We start from the raw sequence: 23,422 nt of genomic DNA, 5'->3' as shown, positions 1-23,422 counted from the left end.
ATCATAAAATAGAATGAAACCTTGAGCTGATGATAAAGCTGGAGGAAAAGTTCAGAGATCACTGAAGTTATTACAATTTGTTTAGAGAACATGGGAGAGAACATTCATACCATGAATAATGGGAATTTTGGCATTAAATAACAGTTGATATATTTCATATCACTCAAAATCACAAATGTCAACCTTGCATCTGGCTAACTATGAATGTTTTCTGATTGAAATCCAGTAGGAGTCATCCTCTGGAGACTATGAATAGTTATTCATAATCTGTCAATAGGTGTCAAGATATTTCAGTCCGTACTCAAAGAGTTGGACAGAGCTTAGAAGCAGTTGGCATCTTTTTAGTGAAGTGGAGACTGTCAAGATCAGAAGTTGTTGTTCTTCAGCTCGAATAACCATTATATTGGATTCAACTTAATGGCTTTTTTTAATTTTATTGTCCTGTTGCAATAAATGATGCAAAAGTGTGTCTTTACATTGTAGTTCACATGCTGGCTATATGCTCTCATCCCAGTCTTTTTGTGACAGTAGAAGAAACTCATATCATACCTTTAAACCAGAGCTTTGTTTGTCAGTGCTTAACACACTCACTTTAATGAGGTTAGTAAAATGTAATTATGAAAGTTCAGAACAAAAAAAACAGCTTGATTATAACCTGCACACAGCCCAACACTATAGCTCAATTATGGCCATTGTTATAATCCACAGAGACATTTGCCACAACCACTTATCCTCATCTTACAGTACACTGGCTTTTTTTCTGGACACTTTATGCGGGTATTAAACTAAGCATGCCGGGCTCCTTATTGTGTCATTATTTTCAAAGCTACTTAACAGTATATTGAAAGAAGTACCAATGTTCTCCACTTACAAAAAGCCAAAAATGATGATACTTGCTAGAAATAAGCAAGGGGATTTAAAAACTAATGTTTTTAGAAAGACATTTCCTCTCCTTAATAGTCGACTCATTGTGTGAAGTTTCTATTTTAGTTCTAGTACAATTTACCTGCAAAATTACCCATGTTATTACCTTTCCCTCTCTCTCTCACACACACACACACACACACACACACAAACCATTTTTAGAATTAAACAACCTCAATATCATTTCCATTAGAGGAAACGACAACTCTCCAGTCGATAATTGTAAACTAAAGCAACACAAGAACCAACCCTATAGAGATTATAATATCTGGTTTTCCAAGCTGCAGTGGTTTGTATACGATCTGCTGTAGTTTAGTGCTTTAATATCCTGCAGCTGTGATGTACGACCACATGACCTTGTTTTGTAGTGCCCACCTATACATCTAAGCAGCCGGCAATCAGAACACACGCATACAAACAGGTTTAAAAGTAAAGAGAGGATTGGATCAGTTTTGCCTTGAATTCTTCTAACGTTGCACTTTCCTCTTCTTACTTTGCAGGGAAACCTCTCTCTGTCCTTGTCCAAGATGTACAGTAGTTTGCTGTTGCCCACTCACTTTTATTGGACACCCATCTTTGAGAAAACCTGAGTGAATAGTGTTAAAGGTTATGCTGCTGATGTAATGCATCATGATGAGGGTTATTTCAGACTGGCACTGGGCTCGCAAGCATCTCGGAAGAAGAGCCTTTTTCACTAAGAAAGGAGTCATATATTGAGTTTGAGGTAGACTTACTGTATCTGTATTTTAAGTATTAGATTTAAATTTCATAAAATCTTGTCTTAACATGTGGTTCAAAGAGAGTTGCTTGTTTTGTTTTTTTTCGAGCCAACAACAAAAAGAAGATTTTTTTGGATGCATAAAGCGAGGGCATAACTCCCTAACACATTCATTCATTTATTCATTCATTCATTTATTCCATGCCTACGGCGAGAGGACACACTGAGAGCAAAGCCGCCACTCATCTTCTCTCTACTCTGCTGCTGAAGCACAAGGTGCTCCACATTTGTACGCCCTTATTCTTTCTCGACAGGGTAATTTACTTTTGCCAACCTCACTGTGCCGTCAGACATCTCACCCTTGTTCAAGGAAATTTAAGCTCAGCTCAGGAGTGTGACTCCAACTTAAGATTCTCCTCTCTCAACAGCGTTTTCCTCTCCTGTGATTTCCACAACCTGTTATTGCAGAAGGCCCCTAGAGTTGTTGGTGTGAAATGGGAACAAAGAGCAACACTCTCAGTTTTACCACATAAAAGAAGATGAAATAACACAATATTAATCTCCTGCTCAGATTTATTCCAGATTTATCCTGCTTGCCTATAGGATGAGTAACCTTGGGTCGCTGTATTGCACATATTTCTACCATGAGTGATGTACCAAAGAGAGACAGCTTTTTAAAGACTGCCACGGTGATGTAAAGACATTTTATGATGCGTGGCATCTTATTTTATGACCGGCTATAAAACATGAAGAAACTCTCTCAAAAGCTTTTTCTCAGCAAAAACCCAAGGCGATCGCAAGGTAATTATCTGACTAAACCTTTAACAGCTTCTGTTAGTCACAAAAACTTGCAAGAGAAGGATGGTGCTGACAAATAAAACTAGGTCTGAGCATTGAGTGAAAATGATAGACAGCCTTTCTCTTGGCATCTTTATTTCCATTTACCGCTTATTCCCCTAAACACCGAGCTCACTCAAAGACTCAAAATTCTCTGTGGCACTTTTGGGGGAGGATATGGATAAAGAAATGCACGCCGTGAGCGCTGCTTGCTGCGGGGAGAGACCTCTGAGTTCATCTCATTTCAGAGTTTCTGAGCAGCAGTGAAATGACTGTCTGTTCTCTCCCCGCGCTCCTGCTGGAGCGTGCAGTGGACGTCCTCGGGGCCGCGTGAGACCAGGCTCCTCTCTTCCATGCTGTTTACCACCTCGCTGCTGTCAGAGGTGTGCGTGGCTCTCCGCCAGTGCCACCGATCAACACAGTCCACTGTTTCTGTGCCTGAAGCTCACTACGCACTCAAAAAAAGAGAATGCATTTGGGCTTTTGATCATTCATACTTTGACCAGTGGGGTGCACGCTGGCTCTAAATCTAAACGTCTACTGATGTTGTTTGCCTGAGGCGGCGTTACAGTCGTCTGTGAGGAGTTCTAAGGCTGTTCATGCTTAGGCAGACGCACTCAGCTCACTCACTCACATACAGTAAGCATAAACACACACAGATGTACTGTAAAGTAGAAAGACTTCCGTATTCATTCACATGCGTTTACAGCACGGGCCTGTTAAGACGAGCTTGTCGCATGTCTTCAATGCATGGTCTGATCGTTGGATTTTCCTCTTCCTACCGCATAAACCTCAACACATATGCAGTCGCACGTATAGCTCTCATTTCATTGAAGCACACAACCCCATCACCCATCCACCCACCCACCTCTTCATGTTCTCCTCCCCCCCACATTACACCAAGCACCAAGACACAGATCCTTGAGCTGTAACAAGGCAGCACTGCTAACATCTCTGAATACTTCAACATAACTATGAAGTCATGTTTTCCATTATACTGTTCTCCAGCACTGGCATGTGAACCCATCATGCTTTTAGACCAGCAGCAACTCAAGGCAAATTCGCAGTCATGCCTCGACTTCCCTGTTTTACATCTGAAAAAGCTGTTATTACAGAGTTGGACTTCCTGCCTGTGTGATAAGAGAGGGGAGAAAGAAAACACTTTTATTGAGGGGGGTGAAATAACACACTGTCGTTTTCTACTCTTCTACCTGTCTAAAGGATAAATATAGTTTGGCCAGAACACGTTTGGGGAAGAGACGACTGTCAAGTGTCCTGTATTTCTCACATTTGTGCACATGTCTGTTTTTAGTCTTCATATGAGTGCGGTAATACTTTCTGAACATTTATCTGGATCAGCTCACTTGCATCCTAATCATTTTCCTGTTCCCTGAATCAACTGCTCGGACAATGTGTGTGTTCCCTCCCAAGCTTTCACGGCCTTGGCTACTACTTTGTAAACATCAAACTAATGATTAATGTCAATCTTTACATGGGCTTATCGGCTTGTGGATGTGCAGATGTTTGGCAGGAATGACCTCTTATCAATAGCTGAGGAGATTAAACATCCTGCCCATGACACTGCTGGCAACCGCAATCGTTCATATTCAATATCGCGGATGTTCTTTTTATTATCTTTATCTTTAACACATTTTCGTGCTTTAAATGAAGCCATGGCACCTAAAGCATATTAAATCGTCTAACTGACATTAATTTCATTGGCTTGTTAATATAAAAATGAAAGTGTGTGAGCGGAGATTTATGCAAATTGTGGAACAAGACTGTGTCACCATTTCACCATGCTTACATTTGTATTTAAAGTTCATGGAGCAGCTGCAGTGTCTTATGTCCAGGGCCCATTGACTTTCTTACAATGTAACCTTGCTGAAAATGCCAGGACATTACTCACCCTGCTCCTTTTTTGCCAACACAATGCATTATTCTTACCCACTTAACTGCATCTGATTTCATATATTTGCACAAAGGGAGAAGGAAAAAACTCACCCCCAGTGTATAATAAACAGTATACCTGAAATGGATTCACTTGGCTATGATTACCATGTGCCGAGAGTCGTTTTTATTTATGACACTGCCCCCCCCCCCCACAAAACTCCCCGCACACAAACCCAACCCCCGGTCTAAGAACACCACCGCATTATCCGTCACTGTCACTACTTTCATTTGACTGTGGGTTACTTAACTTCAAAAGAGAGCTGGCCACATTCATAAGCTCATGGAGGCAATGCTGCGGTCTTAAATGACAAGAGCAGAGCCCACATAGTTAAAGCTGAAGCCTTCGATTACCCCTGTGGGTGTCCTCACAGGAAGGCTAACTGCTGCTCTGCTCTGCTCAGCACATTTGGCCCTGCTCCTTCAAGAGCTCTCATCTCCTAGTCCATCTCATCTAAACAACCACCAGCACCGTAGTGACTCCCCTGCTCCGCCGCTCACCTCCTCCCCTCCCGACGCTGTATATTGCACAACACCGGGCCCACAGGCAATGGACAGAATTGAAGTGTCATAAAAGACCCATTCATGTCCCAAATGTGACTTCAAGGTAGAAAGCTCTGAGTGTTTTTATTCCTCTCCGTACAACTGCTGCAGTGCTGTTCGTTGCTGTTGCTCGGTACCCCCACCAGGGAGACGTGGTGCTTTGCAGAATGTGTGGGAAAATATTCTTTCTGCAGACAAAGAAATGTTTGGAAGCTGCTAGAAGTTTTCCCCAGTCGCCATTAGTGTTTCTTTAAAGGGATAGTTCAACATTTTGGCAAATTGGCCCATTGCCATAATCCCTATAGTCTTAGAAGTAGGTTCGTTACCTTTAATTGTCGGTGCAAGCTATTTTTAGAACAGCAGAGCAGAGCCACGAGCTGCTCAGAGCTACACTATTGAGGCTAATGGGATTTCTTGGTTTCCCTTGGTTTCTCATCAAACTCATCAAATACACAATCCAACAACTCCAAAACGTCTCGTGGACAAGTTGTGACCTGCACATTCACCACGCTATGAGATAATAACGGAACATTACAAGACCGATTTGTTTTCGAGGCAAATGCAGAGACTGCTTGCCGAAAAACTGCCCACGACGGGAACGCGCATCAGCGGTTTTGCACGAATTTACCTCGTAAACAACTCCGTTATCTCATAGCGTGGGGAATGTGTAGGTCACAACTTGTCCACGAGAGCGTTTTGGAGTTGTTGGATTGTGTATTTAATGAGTTTGATGAGGGAAACCAAGAAATTCCATGAGCCTCCATAGCATAGCTCTGAGTAGCTCGCGGCTCCGCTCCGCCATTCTTAAAATAGTTTGCACCGACAATTAAAGGTAACGAACCTACTGCTAAAACTATAGGGATTATGACAATGAGCCAATTCGCCAAAATGTTGAATTATCCCTTTAAGGTTTGCAGTGCTAAAACTGGAGGTTGGATTGGAAATGTCATTCTTAGCAGTAGTTACCTTTCAGATCTAATTGTGGCAGCATGTGGTGCAATGGACTGGCTGTTTCAGGAAGACTGACCCAGCTTACAAACAACTCCAATTTCTAGCATTGTTTAGACCTTGTAATGTATAATTACTCTCTGCATCTCCATTCAAGCAGAGAACAGGAGGATTTAGATTTATTTTTCTTTCTCTGCCTTTCATGTTAATGTTGAAATTTTTTGATTTGCTCTTTACAAAAGTTTCCAATTTGTCCAAGATAAAAAAAATAAAAAAAATTAGCCCACCGAACAGCAGAAGGAATGATTAAAGAGTGATGCATTTTAACCCTCTTTTCCGGCTCTTTCAGTTCATTTATTTTACTTACAGTAATTATTAAAGGATGCAACAGGCGGAAAATGATCATTAATATCAAATATATTAGCATATTTCACAAAGGCATCATTTTTCTTTGTTTCACGGCCATATTCAATGTTATCCCAACTCATATTCTCAGAACATGTTGAAATATCTATTTTTAATATGCAAATGAATAATTATGCCTTTGTAATGAATCATTCTTTGTTGTTAGGCAATGTACATTTTCTGCCAGCGGCTCATTTAGAAGATTGTGACTGCCTATATGAAAATGGCTCTCACTCTCCTCATGCAGCCCCAAAGGAATTCAGCACATGTTCCTGCTAATATATGTGTATTGATGTGGTTTTATCTGTGTGTGCATTTCTGTGTGTGTGTGTGTGTGTGTGTGTGTGATGTGGGTTAGGAAGGTGAGATAAGAGGCAGGTGCTTGGGAGAAAGAGAGATGACCAGCATGTATTAAATTCCTTATGTTTGGACTCAGTGAATTTATCGACAGAAATGACCCGCAGGCCATTCTGAAACTAAAGGGGCCATAAGCTCTGTCAGAGACGAAAACAAGTCAAGTTTTGAACAAACGCGAGGCCCAGAGTTATTGCTGATATAAGGTATGAAGCCTTGCCCTATCAATCTTGGTCGGGTCACAATACTTCATTTTCCCTCATTTCTCTGAAAGGGGAAAATATAATTCCACCTATCGATTGCTGCATACATGTGTTGCCTAGTGATGAAAGATGAGGTGTGCTTTGCTTTTATGTGATCCGATTAACCTCCAGCTGGGAGCAGAGTCTCTGCTCTGCCTTGGTTCTCCTGCAGTGTCAGGGTGCATGTGATGGGCACTTAGAGCGATTAGGGCTCCTGTGTGTGTTTTGTTTGTGTTGAGATATCACCTAGAACATTTCACTAACCAGGGGATTATCTTGCTGGCCACCCAACGGTTCCCTACTGAGTAGTAGTGGTGAATTGAAGTGGGCCCAGGTTTTTGGGAGTGGTTTTGAGATGTACAGATTAGATAGCAAAAAAATAAAAGTATTGGACCGAAAAGATGTATAATGATCACAAGTCAGTACAGAAGTTAAAACAGATCTTGGTTTTTCAGTAGCTTAGCTGATGCTGTGGCTTTGGAGACATCCAGCCTCCTTCCAATTTGTGTGCATACAAGACTTTAACAGAAGCCATCTTTGATAAGATTTTTAAACTTTTTGACTTTGCCAGTGGCATTTTCTTCATATAAGCAGCAGCTGACATTTATATCCAGCCCTCTAAGAGCCCAAAATACCCTTTCAGTTTCATTGTTCTGTGGTGGAAAATGGGCAAAAGTTACCTCTCACGCTGACCGACAGTTGGTCCACTGATGGTGACTTCAAGGTCCCCAAAGCTGTTCGCCTACCACATGGAGCTCATGTTTAACAAAAGAAAATGCCACAAAAAGATCACATCTTAATGTTTTCCCTGGTGGTCTTGAGAAAATTTGGGATTTCTAAAAGCTTTTTTTCTTAAATGTCAGTATTAGAAGTCACCAAACAAAATGTGCTTTTCTTCCTTAGAGCCCCAAATCATCAGAGCAAAAAGCTTCAGCACTACCTGATACAACTGTGAGAGCAAGGTGGAACAAATGACAGCATTAAGTAACATTTCCCTTTAAGTCCTTAAGGTTTTTTGAAAGACGGCGGTTGCTTGATAGTGAAAGTTGCAAAGGTACAGTTTTGTTAGATATTGAAGGATTAATGTTTGCATGAAATACACTTTTTACAAACTCAATCTTTTTGAAAGATATCTCAGTTTGGAAATAACTTCCTTGATTTTAGTTAGTCAGGGTAACTCTGTATTTTGATAACTGTTAGGATGCAGTGAAAAAACACAAAGCCAGCTACAGTAGAACGGCATTCACACATGCCAAGGCCAAACAGTTTGCTCCACCAAAACGTGATGAAAATAAATAAATAAATCCTGTATCTCTCCTCCAATCAAATCCGCACCAGAATTTAATGAGTTCTTCCTTGTCCCTCCACCAAGTGTGGTTCAAAACATTTAGTTTTTTTTTTCAGCAAACAAAAAACAAACCAACAAATATGGCACTCAGAGTGCCATAAGTGAGATCCATCCCTCCACCAAGTTCAGTTTTGAATCAACGGGCTGACAAACAGACTCACTCCGAAAGAGTGTGAATCCATGTTAACAGCTTTGTAAGAGTATATTTGGGTGCAGCCCTAAGTCACTGAATGGTGATGAGAGTGTGGCAATGATAATGCTAACCTCCTGAAGCTTTACTCTTGACTTTTTTATAATAATTTGAGTAATTAAAATTCCAATGCAATGATGGTGCTAGATGGAAAATTAAGGGATGACCACAACTTTTAACAGTTCATGATAGTATTTAACAGTTCACAGACATTTCACACCAAACAGGTTAGAGAGTTTCCTATTTGTAGCAAAACAAACAGAAATAGTCAATCTGTTTCCCACTGTTGATTAAACTAATTTGGGCAACAGGCCTGTGCCTGTCTCTTATGACTAACTACCTTTCCCATACTCATGGTAATAAGGTCACAGTGCAGACGTGCTGCAAACTCATGTGTTTAGACAACAATGGAGCTCGAGGACACAGGTGAAAAAGTTGTTACAAGGCTTTGCTTGTTTGTAGGGATTTATTACCAGTAAAGAAAAACATATAATCAGCCTTCTTTGGAGCAGAGACTGGGGTAAATGACTGATGCAGAGGCAGATGGACCAGATTTAAATTTCAGATGCCCTCTTCATCTGTGGCCACTGGTTGTTGTTGTTTTTTAAGGAGGAGAAGAGGTAGCAAGTCACATCAGCAGGTTGGAAAGCTGAACTCTTGTACAGGTGTTTCTAAAACAGGCTGGAGCAATGTTCTGCCATGTTTGTGATGGTGCTGCAAGAAAAACAAGTCTAATTTTAAACTGAATCCTACAGTGAAGGAGGCATGTGGGCCATCCGCATAATCTCTCGCTGTGCTGTAATCTTTTGACTTTTTCTGAGCATCGCCACCATCACGACCTCACACATTCTCACTTCATCCCCGGTGTCAGTCCGTCTTGCCGCCTCTCACCTCGTTCACCTATCTCCCTCAGAAGATCTGATATTAAACAAATCTGTTTGATTAATATATTACTGAAGCCGAGCCAACTTAATATGTTTGATCAGGGAGTGGTTGTGAGATGCACACATGGTGGAGGATAAAGATAAGATGAGAGGAGGAGGAGGAGGACTGGTAGGAGGGAGGGATTACATTTCTTGGGTAAAGTTCTACTTATGTCGCCAGGGATGAGAACAGGTGATTATGGGAAACGGTTTGATTTGAAGCCACAAATATCTCTCTTAGGGATATGAATGCTTTAATTTCATTTTGAGAGTTTATTTTAGAAGTTGCTTTCTGCATGTTTTAGGAATACCGGGGAAACTGCTTTAAATGCATTTTCATTCGGAGTCCCATTCTGCAGCGGGCCTCCTGGCTCTCTCTACATGAATATAACATCAAGACATCAAACCCTGAATCTAACATCTGTCTAATGATGAGGCCAGTCCAGTTTGCTATGTGATCCGACTCCTCGGCCCGAGTCCTGAGGGTCTACCAGTGCCAAGAAATCCTCTCCGAGAGTTTACAGCCAGGATTTACCACAGGGGTTAAGTTATCTGCGCAAATCATTCCCCTTTTTCATTTGCAGAAACAGTCCTGCGGAGATGATTTACAAGTACAGTAGCTGCGGACATGAAATCCAAGGGCAACTCAGGGCTACAAATCACAGGGGCTTTGCCATCTCTATTTATGACGTCCTATTGGTGTCATAGAATGGGACATATTCTAAATCCGAAGTTACAAATTACAACGTTTTGCCGCTGTAATGAGGTATTTAGTTTCATCTGTGTCATGGTAAGTTGAAACTAGGACAGTGTGCCACAACCCGCAGAGAAAAAGAGACAGTCAAATCCTCTCACTGTGCTGTAAGCATGATCCAGCACCAACTAAGCACCTGCTCCCCTGACATTGCTCTCTGTTTTGTCATGTTTAAGGGTAAACACTGTTCCCTCAGTCAGAGCCGTGCACCAGCGCTCTCGCTGTGAAGGCCTTTGCATCTTTTAGTATTCCTCCTTCCTCATCAGAGATGCAGGGGTGAATGAAAATGCAGTTTAAGTCTGGAGTCCGAGTAGTTTGAGGAAGGTGCACAACATGAATACAAACATAAAAGCAACCGCTTAGAGAATAATGCAACTAATTTATATTTATGAATAATTCTCATTATTTCCATGCATTTGTCACCCCTATCAGTGTCAGACATTTTACCATTATGCATATGATTATAAAGCAGAGCGGTCTGTAATTAGGTTCAGCTGTGTGGCTGTTTTTCATTTGGACGGCTAGCACAGAGATGCAAGGCAATAGTTTCAACATTTTCTTATATTTATTTTTGAAAATAATAGACTCAGGGAGGACTATTTTCCGATTTTGTGCAACTGGAGCCTCAATCCAAGTCCTGACCTGTGTAATATACCAAAATACACCCGACTGCCCCAGTGCATCTACACTCAACAGTTAAAAGAGATGAAGATGGATTAGATATTAACTCTCCAGTCGCTTCATTAGACCCCCTATTAGGCCGGGTGACAGTCAAAGACAATGGGTCTTGATAAAAGACTCTCTGAAACATACAAATAAAATGTGGATAATGAAAACCTATTACTCTTGTTTTGCCCTTTGCATGACACAAAATAAAGATAAGTTTCCCTTTCCATATCTGTCTCCTTACAGCGCTATTGATCAGTAGATCGATATATATAGTGCCATTTTAATCATAGTCAGCCGCCATGTTGTTGTACGTACAGTGAATTTGGATATCTGCTGCTGCCTTTAAATCACAACCAAAAAGCTACTTGCTTACACTACCCTGTCCTGATTAATAATGTAAATATCATGTTTACATAGCTCTGACGTGTGTGTTATTGTGATGAACTTATCATGAACCTGTCATTGTTTTGATTGACCTCAGATTTAGCAATTATACTCCTAGCCTAGATTTTGTAACTTGTATCTGAGTTAAATAGAGCTGGGACGGTCCAGTGTGAAGTGCTGCTCTTGAGCCTGACACTGGCTCCGTCCATCAGGCCAGATGGTCATTGCTCTGCTGCCATGGATTGTCACAAATCACTGCCACGCCACATCTCCCACAGCACGCAGGGTTCAGGGACAGAAAATCAATGGACTCTCATGGGCTCCTCAATCAGTCCAAATATCTGGAGTTTGATGGCAAAGGGAGAAGGGGTGGGGGGGTGTGGGGTTGCAGGATGAAGAATGGCAGGGATGGGAGCAGGTTTGAGGGTCTGGTGAGGTTGGATGGTCATGCACGTTGGTTTAAGACAAAAGGTAAATGATGATGAGTCAGGTATCATTTAGTATAATTGGTTCTTTACCAGTTAGTGGATGAACATGTTTTTTCTTCAATTAGATGTCTCCCTACAGGCTTTTATGACTGAAAGGGAAGCAAGGAAGTGTATGCTTCTGTGTCCTGAAAACAATAGGATGTTAGTCATCGTAGTCTGGCCCATTGATATTTCATGCTAATCAACAAGGCCAGCAGCAGCAGCAGCAGCAGCAGCAGCACTGGTTGTAGTATGAGTCACCGGATATAGGCTGTGGGTATACAAGCACTCTCCTCCCCTCAGTTCACAACCTGTTACTGTTTTTAAAATCCTCTTCACCACAGGAAACAGCAACAACAGCCTCCGAACCCCCCACCCCCCATGTTTATTTTGCACCGTCACTGCATCGTGGGCTCAGCACCACCCAAGATGACTGTAATTAGTTTAATGAAATACAAACAAACCACCGCGTTATGCATGATAATGGAAGCAGCCGGACCGTTCTCCTGCACTGACACAGAGCTGAGGAGATACGTCTGACTATGTGTGACTACACCGGCTGTGACGCATGGCTCATGGAGGCAATTATGGTGCTTAAAAAACCACCAGCAATCAATGTGTGAAAACAACTCTTACTCAATCTCGTAACTCAGTCCAATCTAAACACAGACATGACACATAATGTTTATTTCCAGTCTGATTTACACGCTCCATTATATGTCCATCATGAGTACCCAATACCCATCCATAAACCTATATAGAAAATAGAGAAATAATAATAAAAACAAAACAGACACTGTATGAATCATCAAGTTATATTATGTTACATTACAAACAGGGGCAGCTAATTCAACATACTTAAATGGTGATAAAACGATGATTCAATGACAACAATATAGTTATTATGATGTTGTAACTTTTTATGATTGCTGCTATTGGCAACAGTTATCTTTTTGTTTCCACTGTATATCAGATCTCACTGCCACAGAGATTAATATTGTCTTAATACTAAAACATAAGCACAGATAATAGGGTAAGTTATCAGTATTTCCACAAACCATTATTTATGAATCAGAAATCCCTATTCACTAGCTATAATTGTCGGGGTACACAGGTATGATGATTTTTGCAGTAATAAAGTTGCACTAACAGGAAATTATGCATTATGTGAGCCAACCGACATCAATCAAACAATGGCATTTAGAAAGTCTGCCAATTAAGCTTCACAAAGACAGAGCAAGATTGGTGTCTGAGATCTTCCCCGAGCTTCTCACCAGCATACACGATTTGTGTTGTTGTTTCACAGCTGACTGTTGCAATGTAATTTTAATTTTCCAGCGTGAACACAAAACCTCATCAGGATTTCAGATGTATGAGCCGAGAGCACAGCTTAAGAACCAGACCAGGAACTCCACGACAACTTTCCATACTTGAAAAGAGAGAGAAGGTTTGAATGACAGATGCAGGAACCTAATAAAGAGGCAGGAGATCAAGTCATATGAGGGGGAAAAAATGAAATGATGATAGAATTGAAGGAGGGCGTAAAACAGATGGAGTTAGTGTGTCGTAATGAAAAGGATCGAGAGCAAGAAGGAACGTGGACAAGCCTGATAAGCAAGTGACTCAGAAAGACGCCAATGTTTGGAATTGAGTCTAACAAATTCTTTTAAATTAGAGCAGCGGCTCATGAAAGTGATATCATATGGAAATGGTTCCAACGAACCATTTAACATTCACCGCTGGAACTGACTGTAGATATGATTGCCTCAGGTTGCAGGCAATGCATGCAAATGTGGTGTTAAATGTGAAGTTGCGCCGTCCAGGTCGTGATTTATTTCCTCCAATTTCTCTCATTCTGCCGTTTGATTTCACACCTGGCTCGGGTTTTGTTTGCAAGGTTCAAACAATGAGTCTCTCTGGTGCCGCTACAAGTAAAAATGATGCATAACCGCAAGTGTGCTGAGTTTAAGTTGTTGAGACGAAGATTAACGGGTAGTCATTGTGGTTTCCTCTCTCTGTTTCAGTGGTGGAGAGCAAAGTGATCCTGGAGGGCCTGCAGAGGTACGGCCCCACGCCAATCTATCTGCCTGTCAGCTACCGGATCCTCAACGCAGAGTCAGCATTCTTTCTACAGGAGGCAAACCAGGACTTAATGAGGAACTCCAGCCTGCAGGCTCGCACAGAGTCCTTCTTCATCCACCAGGCTCGGCAGATGCCCTTTGTCAACGCTAGCTACGGGCCCCTGTCTGTGCAGCAGCCTGTGCCTCTGGAGCTGCTGCAGACCCTGCCGGGGCCCTTCAACACCCCCTCCTTCGCTTCATCAGTGCCAACATCTGCAGCATCATCATCGTCGTCGTCGTCGTCACTGCCCCTGTTTACGTTCAACTGGAAGGTCCACACCTATATTATCAGCGAGAGGATTCACCCCAGTTGGCCAAAGGTTCAAGTGTTGTTCTACATCGCAGGCAGGGACTGGGATGATTACAGCGCCATCCACAAGCTGCCCTGCGTCAGGATGTTCGCCTTCCACGAGACTCAAGAAGTGCGTGGCACGTGCAGGCTAAAAGGTGAGTTGGGGTTATGTGTTGCCGAGCTGGAGCCCCTGGCGAGCTGGTTCAGCCCTCCGACCATCAGGCCAGGGAGGCAGAGGGTCTCCGAGCAGGCCCAGGGCACCCCAGTGGAGCTCTACTACATGGTCCAAACCACGGACAATGGAGACTGCAACTCCGAGGATTCAAGAAAGGGCAGCTCCGTTCGCACGGACCAGCAGAGGCCGATGGGCTATTTTGCGGGGCACACGCCTATGCAGCGCATTGGGAGTGTCAGGCTGTTTCAGCCACTGTTGGAGCTCAAGCTGGACAATAACTTTGTGGTGATGGCGCCCTCCAAACCCATCCGACAGAGGGAAACCGTCTCGACTTTTCTGGCTCTGTCCACGCTTTCCTCGGTCCAAATCTTCACCCTCAGGTGAGTGAGACTCCTTCTGGGTCAACACAGTTTACTCTGCTGCTCCAATAATGTTCATCCATGCACCCTCTGGCACCATTGATGCATTATTAACAAAGAAACTGGGCAGATTTTATAGAACAATCCATCCTACAGTGCATAAAATGCTTACTGTCTATCACTTCAGAGTGAAATTACAGTGAGGCATTACAGCAGTTATAATTTTCTCTAGAAACTCTTAGTCAGTGTTTGTCTGAGTCATGCTGCATATAGACATGAATCATGCTGGGTATAACTAATCCTGCACAATGGCTCTTTGTTTCTAAAATCCTGTACAGTATGTAGTTACATTACTGAAAACTGGTCAAACATGGCTTTTTGTTAAGTCTGTAGGCAACACAGATTAGCAGTAGAGTCTTTGTGTTTCCTTGTCAGCCACTGCTGTGGTAGCACTGAGACTCAGCCTCTAACAGCTCATTTAATCAAATCAGATCTGCACTTGGAAAAGTCAGGGATTAATCTCTGGCATTGGAGATTAGAAAATGTGTGTATGATAAGCGTTTTGATTTGCCACACCACGCAGCATCCACTGACAACGCTGCCGTGACACTTACATGCTACCGCCCAGCAGGGGTCGGCTTATTTATCCTGCCTATTTAGGTCATAATGTCACAAGTGAAAAGAGATGTTAGAGAGTGGCAACTACAGTAACAGGTTGCTCTCATGCAATCAATTAGTGTGGCTTCATCGTGTATGCACAGACACAGGCAAACAATGCACGGGTCCTTAACCTCCTACAGTATATGCTGTGTTTTGTTTTTGATGAATGAAAAGGGAATTTATCTGAATGTTTTCTGCAAGAAGAAGAAGAGCCTGTTACGGGCGAAGGGTTACATTATATTGTGTTTTTTTTTCTATTTGTAGTTTTACCCTAACATTTACTTACAGTAGATGTATGATCATCTTCTGACAAAATACACACTTGGCTAACCATATTTAGCCGAGCTTCTTTTAGAGGGGATTTGCTGTGTGCTTCATAATTGCAGTGGATAAAATGTTTTATTGAGAAGTTCTGCTCATGCTTATTGCAGTTTTCCAAATTATTTTTGGAAAGAGACAGATATTGGACAACTAAACCACATCTATGACAGTCTGGAGGGGATAGTTTTGGCTGGATAATGTCTTAATTACTGCTTTGTGTTATTTATAAAAAAAAATGTTTCATGTGCTTACTTTCAAAATTGCCTGTCTGAAGCAAAATAATTATGTGATTCCACACAGCAACAACAGCAAAGTAGTTATTGATTCATTGAGTTTGTCTCATACAAATTACTATTCAAAGTGACTGTAATTGCTCCATGTTGTTTGATGCAAATTAAGGTGTAAGCAATATGCATTTCCACTGGGCTACTTTTATGCCTGAGATCTAAATCATGGCAGATGAAACAGTTAGCAGCCTCAAAGTGGAGCTGTGACAGAGAGCCTTGGCAATTTGTCAACCCTGGGTAAGCAGGAAATCTGCCAAAAAGCCTCATTGCTTTTTCTCTCACTCCAGCGATGATGAACTCCCGTGAAGTATTAGTGTTCACAGTGTGTGTTTATCACATTTGTCAGCATGTGTGTAAATGGGGGGGCTTTAAAGGCGGTAGTTTTTCCTTTAGCGCCTTTTTCCACCACTGTTGCACCCCGATCGTTCAGAAGTTCATCTTTTTTATGTCCTCCGTTGGGATGGGGCGGACTTAAAATTCAACCAAAATACCTCATTAGCAACCAAAAGATTAAAACCTCAAAGTGTTTGAAAATCACAGGCTACTTTACAGTACTTGACTGCCAGCTTACCAAACTCAACGACTGAACGGCCGAACGCTGATGATTAATCGCGCGTCAGCTGTTGGATTTCCTGATAAAGCAAAACTTCACTTTAAAATACCCTTTAAGCGTTTGATATCCTCCAGATGATGCTGTGAATTCATGTTCCGTGTCCACGGGAGGAGGAGGGAGCCTCACAGTGCGTGCATCCACGCTGATCCTTGCTCAAGACGGACGTTTTGAGTCATTTGGTGTTTGCACGCCCCAGACTCTGCCTCTCACTGTTTGTGTTTGCATACTGTCGGCCAGTGTTAGTCTACTCGCTGGGTGTGGGTGTGTTTATGGACAGCTTACATTACAAGTAGCTCTGGCGTGTGTCTCTCCCAGCAGCAAAGGCATCATTAACTATTCATATTCTCTGGAGTTACTCCCTTCTCCTCCACATTATCTTTTCTCCCCCAGCCTCACCCTTATCTATCCCCTCTCCCCTGCCTCCCCCACAGTAACTTGTGACAAAAGAATATGGAGAATCTCTCTGGACAGTCTGTATTCCTACATGTGCTCATGTCAGATATTCTTTTTTTATACTTCACATTTCACTCTATTTACTGTTTCCTACACTCGTTTTGATAAAACTGCAAAACTCTGTCGGACTTTAGGGAAATTACACAGTGTATAATCCTCTTAATGTATTGTTTACAATCAGATTAATTGTCAAAGGATTACCTGCCTGGACAGAGCACCTTGAATTTTATACACGTTGTCCATTAATCCCTGCAAAACGTGAAGTGAAACAAGAAGCGCCGGTAAATTAATGTACAGTTTTGACGTTGCATTTAATTTAACTGGCTGGCTCTTCTCAAATGACAAGACAAAATAAGACATCACTGCTACTGCTGAGTGACAATACAATGAGACAAATCAAGTGGTTCCCTTTGACTGAGAGAGCTATTAATCATCAATTCAATTCAAAGATGCATCAATTTAGGTAACGATTTATTAGTCTGCTTTGTTTTCTGAGCCTCCTAAACAATCAGTAGGCCTTCATGCGCTTGTGTCACTTCATTTAACTAAATAACTAATCAATTTTTTAGGTCAGAGTGAAGAGCTGTAAAGTGTGAGCTTTATTCTAATGTCTCAGAGTTTAAATCATGTGCAAAAAAAGGCCACAGTGACCCAAATGCAAAGCAGTACTTTTATGCATAAGGCAGACCGCGGATAGTGTTGGTGAAAAAAAAATATTTCTCTTCCATGTTCTTTGGCTAAGACATTAAGTCTGAGCATCGACACCATGAACTTGAACGCTGACAGTTTTCCTTCTCCTTCTCTGCTCTGATGTTCCACTGGTGTCTCCTGACAGCTGCTACTTGTTCTTTCTACATATTTAGCAGTTTGAGGATTCAATTTATCAAGCAGCACAACTTTATGGGAAAAAACATGTCGCTGCAATCTGTGTTAACACCTTAATTTTATGTTCAATCCAAGTCATTCAGTTCTTATTCCAACATAGGCTACTCACTGTTGGACAATGAGCTAGTGGTTGGACAAACAGAAAAGAACCATGAGTAAAAAAAAAAACTATTAATGTGTTCCCTAAAACTGGGAACTTAACAATTGGCCAGTTTTTAAATACTTCCATGAATTAATGTCGCTATTTAATGACTTTCAAATGTTCCTCATTAGCTGGATTAAAATTTTTCATTGATATAATCAAGGCTAATAACTTATCAAAACCAGCTGCTGTAGAGTGCAAGACCAGTGTTGTCATGGTTACAACAATTAAGACAAGGTTAAAGTTGTGGGACAACCATGGTTTGGTAAAGATTGGGCACAAAACACATTTGGTTGGTGTCGGGGAAAGGTTATATTTTGGAATAAAATGGGAGGTACAACCATGTCAAAGTCCAAAGTCAAAGTCCAGTGTTTTGTCGATCCATTTGTTCACTTTCTCTGTTTTCTTTTCAGTCATTCAAGAATCCTAAGTAGATTTTTTTCTTCATGCGTCGGTATCTTCAGACTTTGCTCAGTGCTGCTCTGCTTTTCATTAGTTCCAACTGATTTGAAGTATCAAAATATTCTCGGATGTGTTCCCATTGCTTCAAGTCGAAACCATGAAGTCAGATCATAATGCCGAGTTCAAAAATTGGTGTAACATTTGAGTGATGACAATAAAACGTGTCCTTGTTATCATACAGTACATTATCGACGCCTCACCAGCTCTTTACTTTGGCTGTGGAGCGAAATCAAACCACTTAGCCAAAGGGTTATTTTATTGGTCATTTTTCTTCCATCTGCCTTATTGTGTAATTGGCTGTATTTTATCTAATTTGAACTAATCTGATGTAATAATTTGGAATGCAATTAGAGGCTTTTAATCCCTGCCTCTTGAAAAATGACATTTTAGCACACACAAAGTCATGAATATTCACATATACACACTTGAAGACGCATTCAGACACTCACACACGTACATGTGTGGACCTGGTCTGTGCCAACTGTAAAGTCATGGTGTGTTTGTCAAGCTAAAGGCTCCCACTGGAATCAGTAATTCCCTGCTCCCTGCCTCATTAGCCATGGAGAGAGTGGTGCAGCAGGTTCGGAAAGGGCTCTCCAGCTACTCCTTATTCAACATGCAAATGAAAACACCATTTCCTCCTGAACAAATTAACAGGCTTTTCAATAGATAAATTGCCCCAGCTGTATTGTAATTTTGACTAAACAATCCGACATATTTCCACAGATCCCCCCCTCGGGGGCCAGTGTTGCTGATGAATGCAAATGAATTTCTAATATCTGAGCGTGTGAAGGTATAAGTATGAGATTCTTCATGCTGCGCTAGCCCAAACAGCCAGCATGAGTTGTTTTATTATTCAGAGATTGAGCAGGTGAAGGAGCCAGGTTCAGTGTCGGGCTATGAATAAAGAAGTGGATTTAGCTGAGACCGATACGTCAGATGTTGTGCGGACGTGAAGCGGGGCTTCATGTCAGCAGATTCTGCTCCTTAACGCAGTTCAGGTTTACAGGTCGTGTGACCCTGGTGATTGTTATTGGCCGTTGTTTGTTGAAATATCAGCGGGAGAAAAGGTTAGAATAAAGATGTCCTCCTCAGTGTATTAGCCTTATCTTGACTGCATTCCTCTGTGATTCAGTTCTTAGGTAAAGGTCAACCAAGATAGGTATGTCTCTTTTCTATTTCCATTTCTGTACTTATCTGTACTTTTTCTTGTATTGTATCTGCTGCTCTGTCTTGGTTTCTTGTGTTGTTTAACCTTTCTCTTGCACTACATGTGCTCGCCTTTTCTTTTGCTTTGTCCAGGACCGGCATGTTCCTCCTCTCTGTGCTGAAAACATTGACCAAAAACTTCCTCTATTTTGAGATCTAAATATCCACAAGACAAATACCTGCAACTAAAATTCAGTCCTGCCTCAGTGTGAAGTTCAGCGTCTCTTCATCTTCTGCCCTTCTTTACTCAGCTCTTTCTTTCCTTTTGCTCAGTTGACCTGCTCACCAGTGTTTACTTGAAAGCACTCATTCACTCATTAATAAGTAATTAGCGACTTGTGGCCTGCGGAGACTGCTCACTATGTAGATCCTGCTCTCTGCTGGGCCGGGCTACCACAAAGCAATCACCAGTTCCCTGCAGCAAGTCATTTGAATCCTTGTATTTTCTACCATAATGATTTTCCATCACTTCTCTTCTCTTGAATTTGTGTCTAAACTGATGAATTTATTGGAGATTGGAGGCCCAGAATGCATTGCTCTCCCACTTCTCTGCTGCCTGTCTTCTTCTTTTTTTTGCTTCTGCACTTGCTCTGTCCATCTGCCTTTGGAAAGGCTGCGTGTCCCCGAGGAATTTTTAGTGATTCCACAGCTTGGCAGAGGGTCATACAAATGTGCCGCCTATTCAGAGTGACACATGCCTGCAAGACTTTGAGTACTGACAGGGCCAGAGGTCGCTTCGCTTTTTCTCTCTGGTTGCTTTGAACTTGTGAATGTCTTGCAGGCTTTTTTATAAGGGCAGCAGAGAGAATGAAGGAAGCTAGAGTGGGCCTTCCCAAGAGAGCAGTGCTCCATGTCTGGTCCTGCGTTAGAATTACTTTAAAGTGTAGGTACTGTATGTGCCCGTTACACACAATCCGGCTTGTATCAGGGTACACATTCCACACAGTCCAAAAATCATGCAATACGATGCAACAGTACAAAAATACACAATTTGATCATATTCAATTATTTTTGATAAACCTGTATCTGATGCGTATCACTTAATGTTGACACCCAGGAATAGGGAATACAATCATGAATGTACATTATGGCTACAAATAATAACATTTTTAAAATAACAGAGTATAATATCTTAAAACATTTATACCCATAGCTGGTGAAAGCCACACTTGGGGTCCTAGTTTCAAGGTGGCGCAACCCGCGCAGTTCAAGTTTCGCCCAGCGTAGCATCACACACAGTCAGTTTGGTAGACCGAGGTGCGCCAAGATGGGTGTGGCGACGCAGCAGGGGGAGGTGCCACAGATTAAATTTGGCGCAGTGAAAGTTTCCTGCCAAAAAGCTGCGCCGAAAGCCCGCTAGCTCCAACCTGGTCTACTCTCGGCGTAAGGCGAAGCGCAGCTGGTGCAGTGGTAGTTTGGCTGACCGGCGCACAGTGCACACAGGTCACCAAGACCTCACAGACAGGTTTCCACTGTTCCAGACACATTTAAATGCAATAAATAATCACAACAAACATTATTTGATGCAACTAATGGAATCAGCACGTAAATTTATATCTATATCGATTGTCCCGTCACATCTGATATCAGATCAAAGGCGGTTGGCACACGCAATGGAAACTCAACCAGACTGAATTAAAATGTGATGCAAAGTAACAAGTTCACATCTCTCTCAGCCAACCACAAACAGCCTTGGCATCAGAGAGTGATTATATATTCGGCATCTCTCATCTCTGAAAATTAAAAAAGAGAGAGAGATAGAAACATGGGACGGCCACAGAGCTCAGCAATGCATCCTTTACGCACAGCTGCTTTTGATTTCATCCCCGCGCAACGCATGGTAGTTGTTTATGTTGTGATCTATGCACACTACTCATCTTTGTTACACAGGGTTTAAATATAGGTTGCCAAATGTGAGCGTCTTTATTAGTGTAAAAGGGTGCATTTTTCTGTTTGTTCTGTTGTTTTTCCCTCACTGGCTCTGATGATCTGATGAACAACCTCCTCCTACTTTAGCCTTGTCCGTGTAGGTCTGTTCGTGTTACCATACTGTATATTCGGCAACTGTAAGCTTGGAGCTCCCAGACCAAAACATCAGTTTCCTCCTGTAAAATGTTTGGCCGTCTGGTGTCGCTGTCTCCCTCGTCCATGTCCAAATATAAAATGAAAAATTTGCAGTGTGCCTCGCCCACGGCGCATTTCAAGGTGAGGAGAGGAGCGCATTTGATTGGTGAAAATCTGAGTCGGCTGTGTTAAACCCACTCACGTCTTCTCTCCTCCCTCTTTCCCACTTGCACTGGTCGGCGGGTCAAGAGGAGTGAGTACCTGTGCCAGGCTGCGCCGTGCACGAAACTTGCAAATTGTGCCTGGACACACCCCGTTGGTGTGGTGCACCAGGTCTACGAAACTAGAGCCCAGAATCGCAGACCCTGCCCTTCAAAAAGTCTGTGCAAGCCACTGTGTATAAATGACTTATTCCTGATAAAACACCAATGTCTTTTAAAAGTTTTGGTGAAATATTTCAGCTTTGACCTACAGTAAGTGGAAATTAGTAACAAGTGCAAACAATAAAAATCACTAATACACAAGAACTGGCAATGGGTTTGGTTTCCAGAACAGTTAGTTTCTCCGCAGCCTCTTTCAAGTTGCCCAGCGACGGAGCACTCATTCACTTTCCAATTATGTGTTGAGGCAACAAATGGCAGCTACTGTATACTATCTCAACCAGTTTCAACCACATGACTGTCACCATGAACAAGACAGTGTTTTTTTGTTTTTTTTCTACCAGGAAAACAAATTAAACGCGTTGTCAGTTTTGTTGAAGCGTTCACCAGGCTATCAACAATTTGCGACTTTGTTAATTAAAAACAATTCTTCATTAAGTTTCTGGCAAAATGTAATTGCTTTTGCATTTTTTGTGGGATATAAATGTGATTTCTAAGAGTCAAGGCTGTTTCAGTCACATTATAGAGTCAACATAGTGGAAGCCTAAAGAGTCAAAGGAACGACTGGAATCAGTCATCTGTATATTCAATGTAAACTTAGAAGCAAAGTCAGTGGTTCTGTACAGAAAAACCTTTTTGAAAAGCACTAGAAAATATATCAATTAATCGTTTAATGTGCTTCTGTTCATTGAGGAAAGTTCCATCTGGAGGTTGACTTTTGTCTCATAGGTCTCATTAATCATTGTGATGGAAAACCTCCATGACTCAGACAAGAGGAGTGTAAGAAACAGCAAAGAAAGGCAAGACATCTCTATCACTAACTGGCAGAAATGTTTCTCAGAGGAAGCCAAACTGAACAACCTTTTTTTTTTCTTTTTTTTTTTAAAACTTGACTGATGTGTACATAAACCAGAATAAAATATCTCACATTTTCAGAAGATCTTAAGCCTCTTTGATATTAGTTGAGAGAATTTCTTTTGGGAATTTCCAACATTTCTTTTGGAAGTCAATCTGCACATGACAGCACAATTTGAACCCCTGGTAATTTTCTTATTTTATTTGTTTGTTTGTTTTATTTTTTATCTAAAATAAAAATTGTTTTGCCACATTTACACAAATTTGCAGTTTGTACGTGGGATTTTCTCTCACAAGTGGGGCAAAGAATTAACTAATCACTTTGTCCTTGAACACTAACTGATTGTTTCCTATTAAATATAATGAGGCGCTCACAAAATAATGCTTTAAAACAAATTGACACAGTGCTAATGTGCTCAAAGCTAAAATGACAAATAACAAATAATAAACGGTTGCTCTTAAATTTGTTCTCAGACTGCCATTAAAGGC

General features: G+C 41.7%; 1 protein-coding gene across 1 annotated transcript in view; it reads left to right on the top strand.

Annotated features, from left to right (window-relative positions):
• The window catches only part of LOC146977500 (transmembrane protein 132C), a 146,647-nt gene that overhangs the window by 30,531 nt on the left and 92,694 nt on the right, over positions 1 to 23,422 (top strand). Inside the window, exon 2 of the mRNA XM_085793801.1 lies at positions 13,681 to 14,623. Coding sequence (XP_085649927.1) covers positions 13,681 to 14,623 — 943 coding nt within the window. The remainder of the gene's footprint in view (positions 1 to 13,680; positions 14,624 to 23,422) is intronic.

This window comes from Trachurus japonicus, chromosome 12 (assembly GCF_045865225.1).
Source record: "Trachurus japonicus isolate A0001 chromosome 12, Traja_1.0".
In the NCBI taxonomy this organism is placed as follows: Eukaryota; Metazoa; Chordata; class Actinopteri; order Carangiformes; family Carangidae; genus Trachurus; species Trachurus japonicus.
The sequence above is the reverse complement of the archived record's forward strand: the minus strand, read 5'-3'. Positions and strand labels throughout refer to the sequence as shown.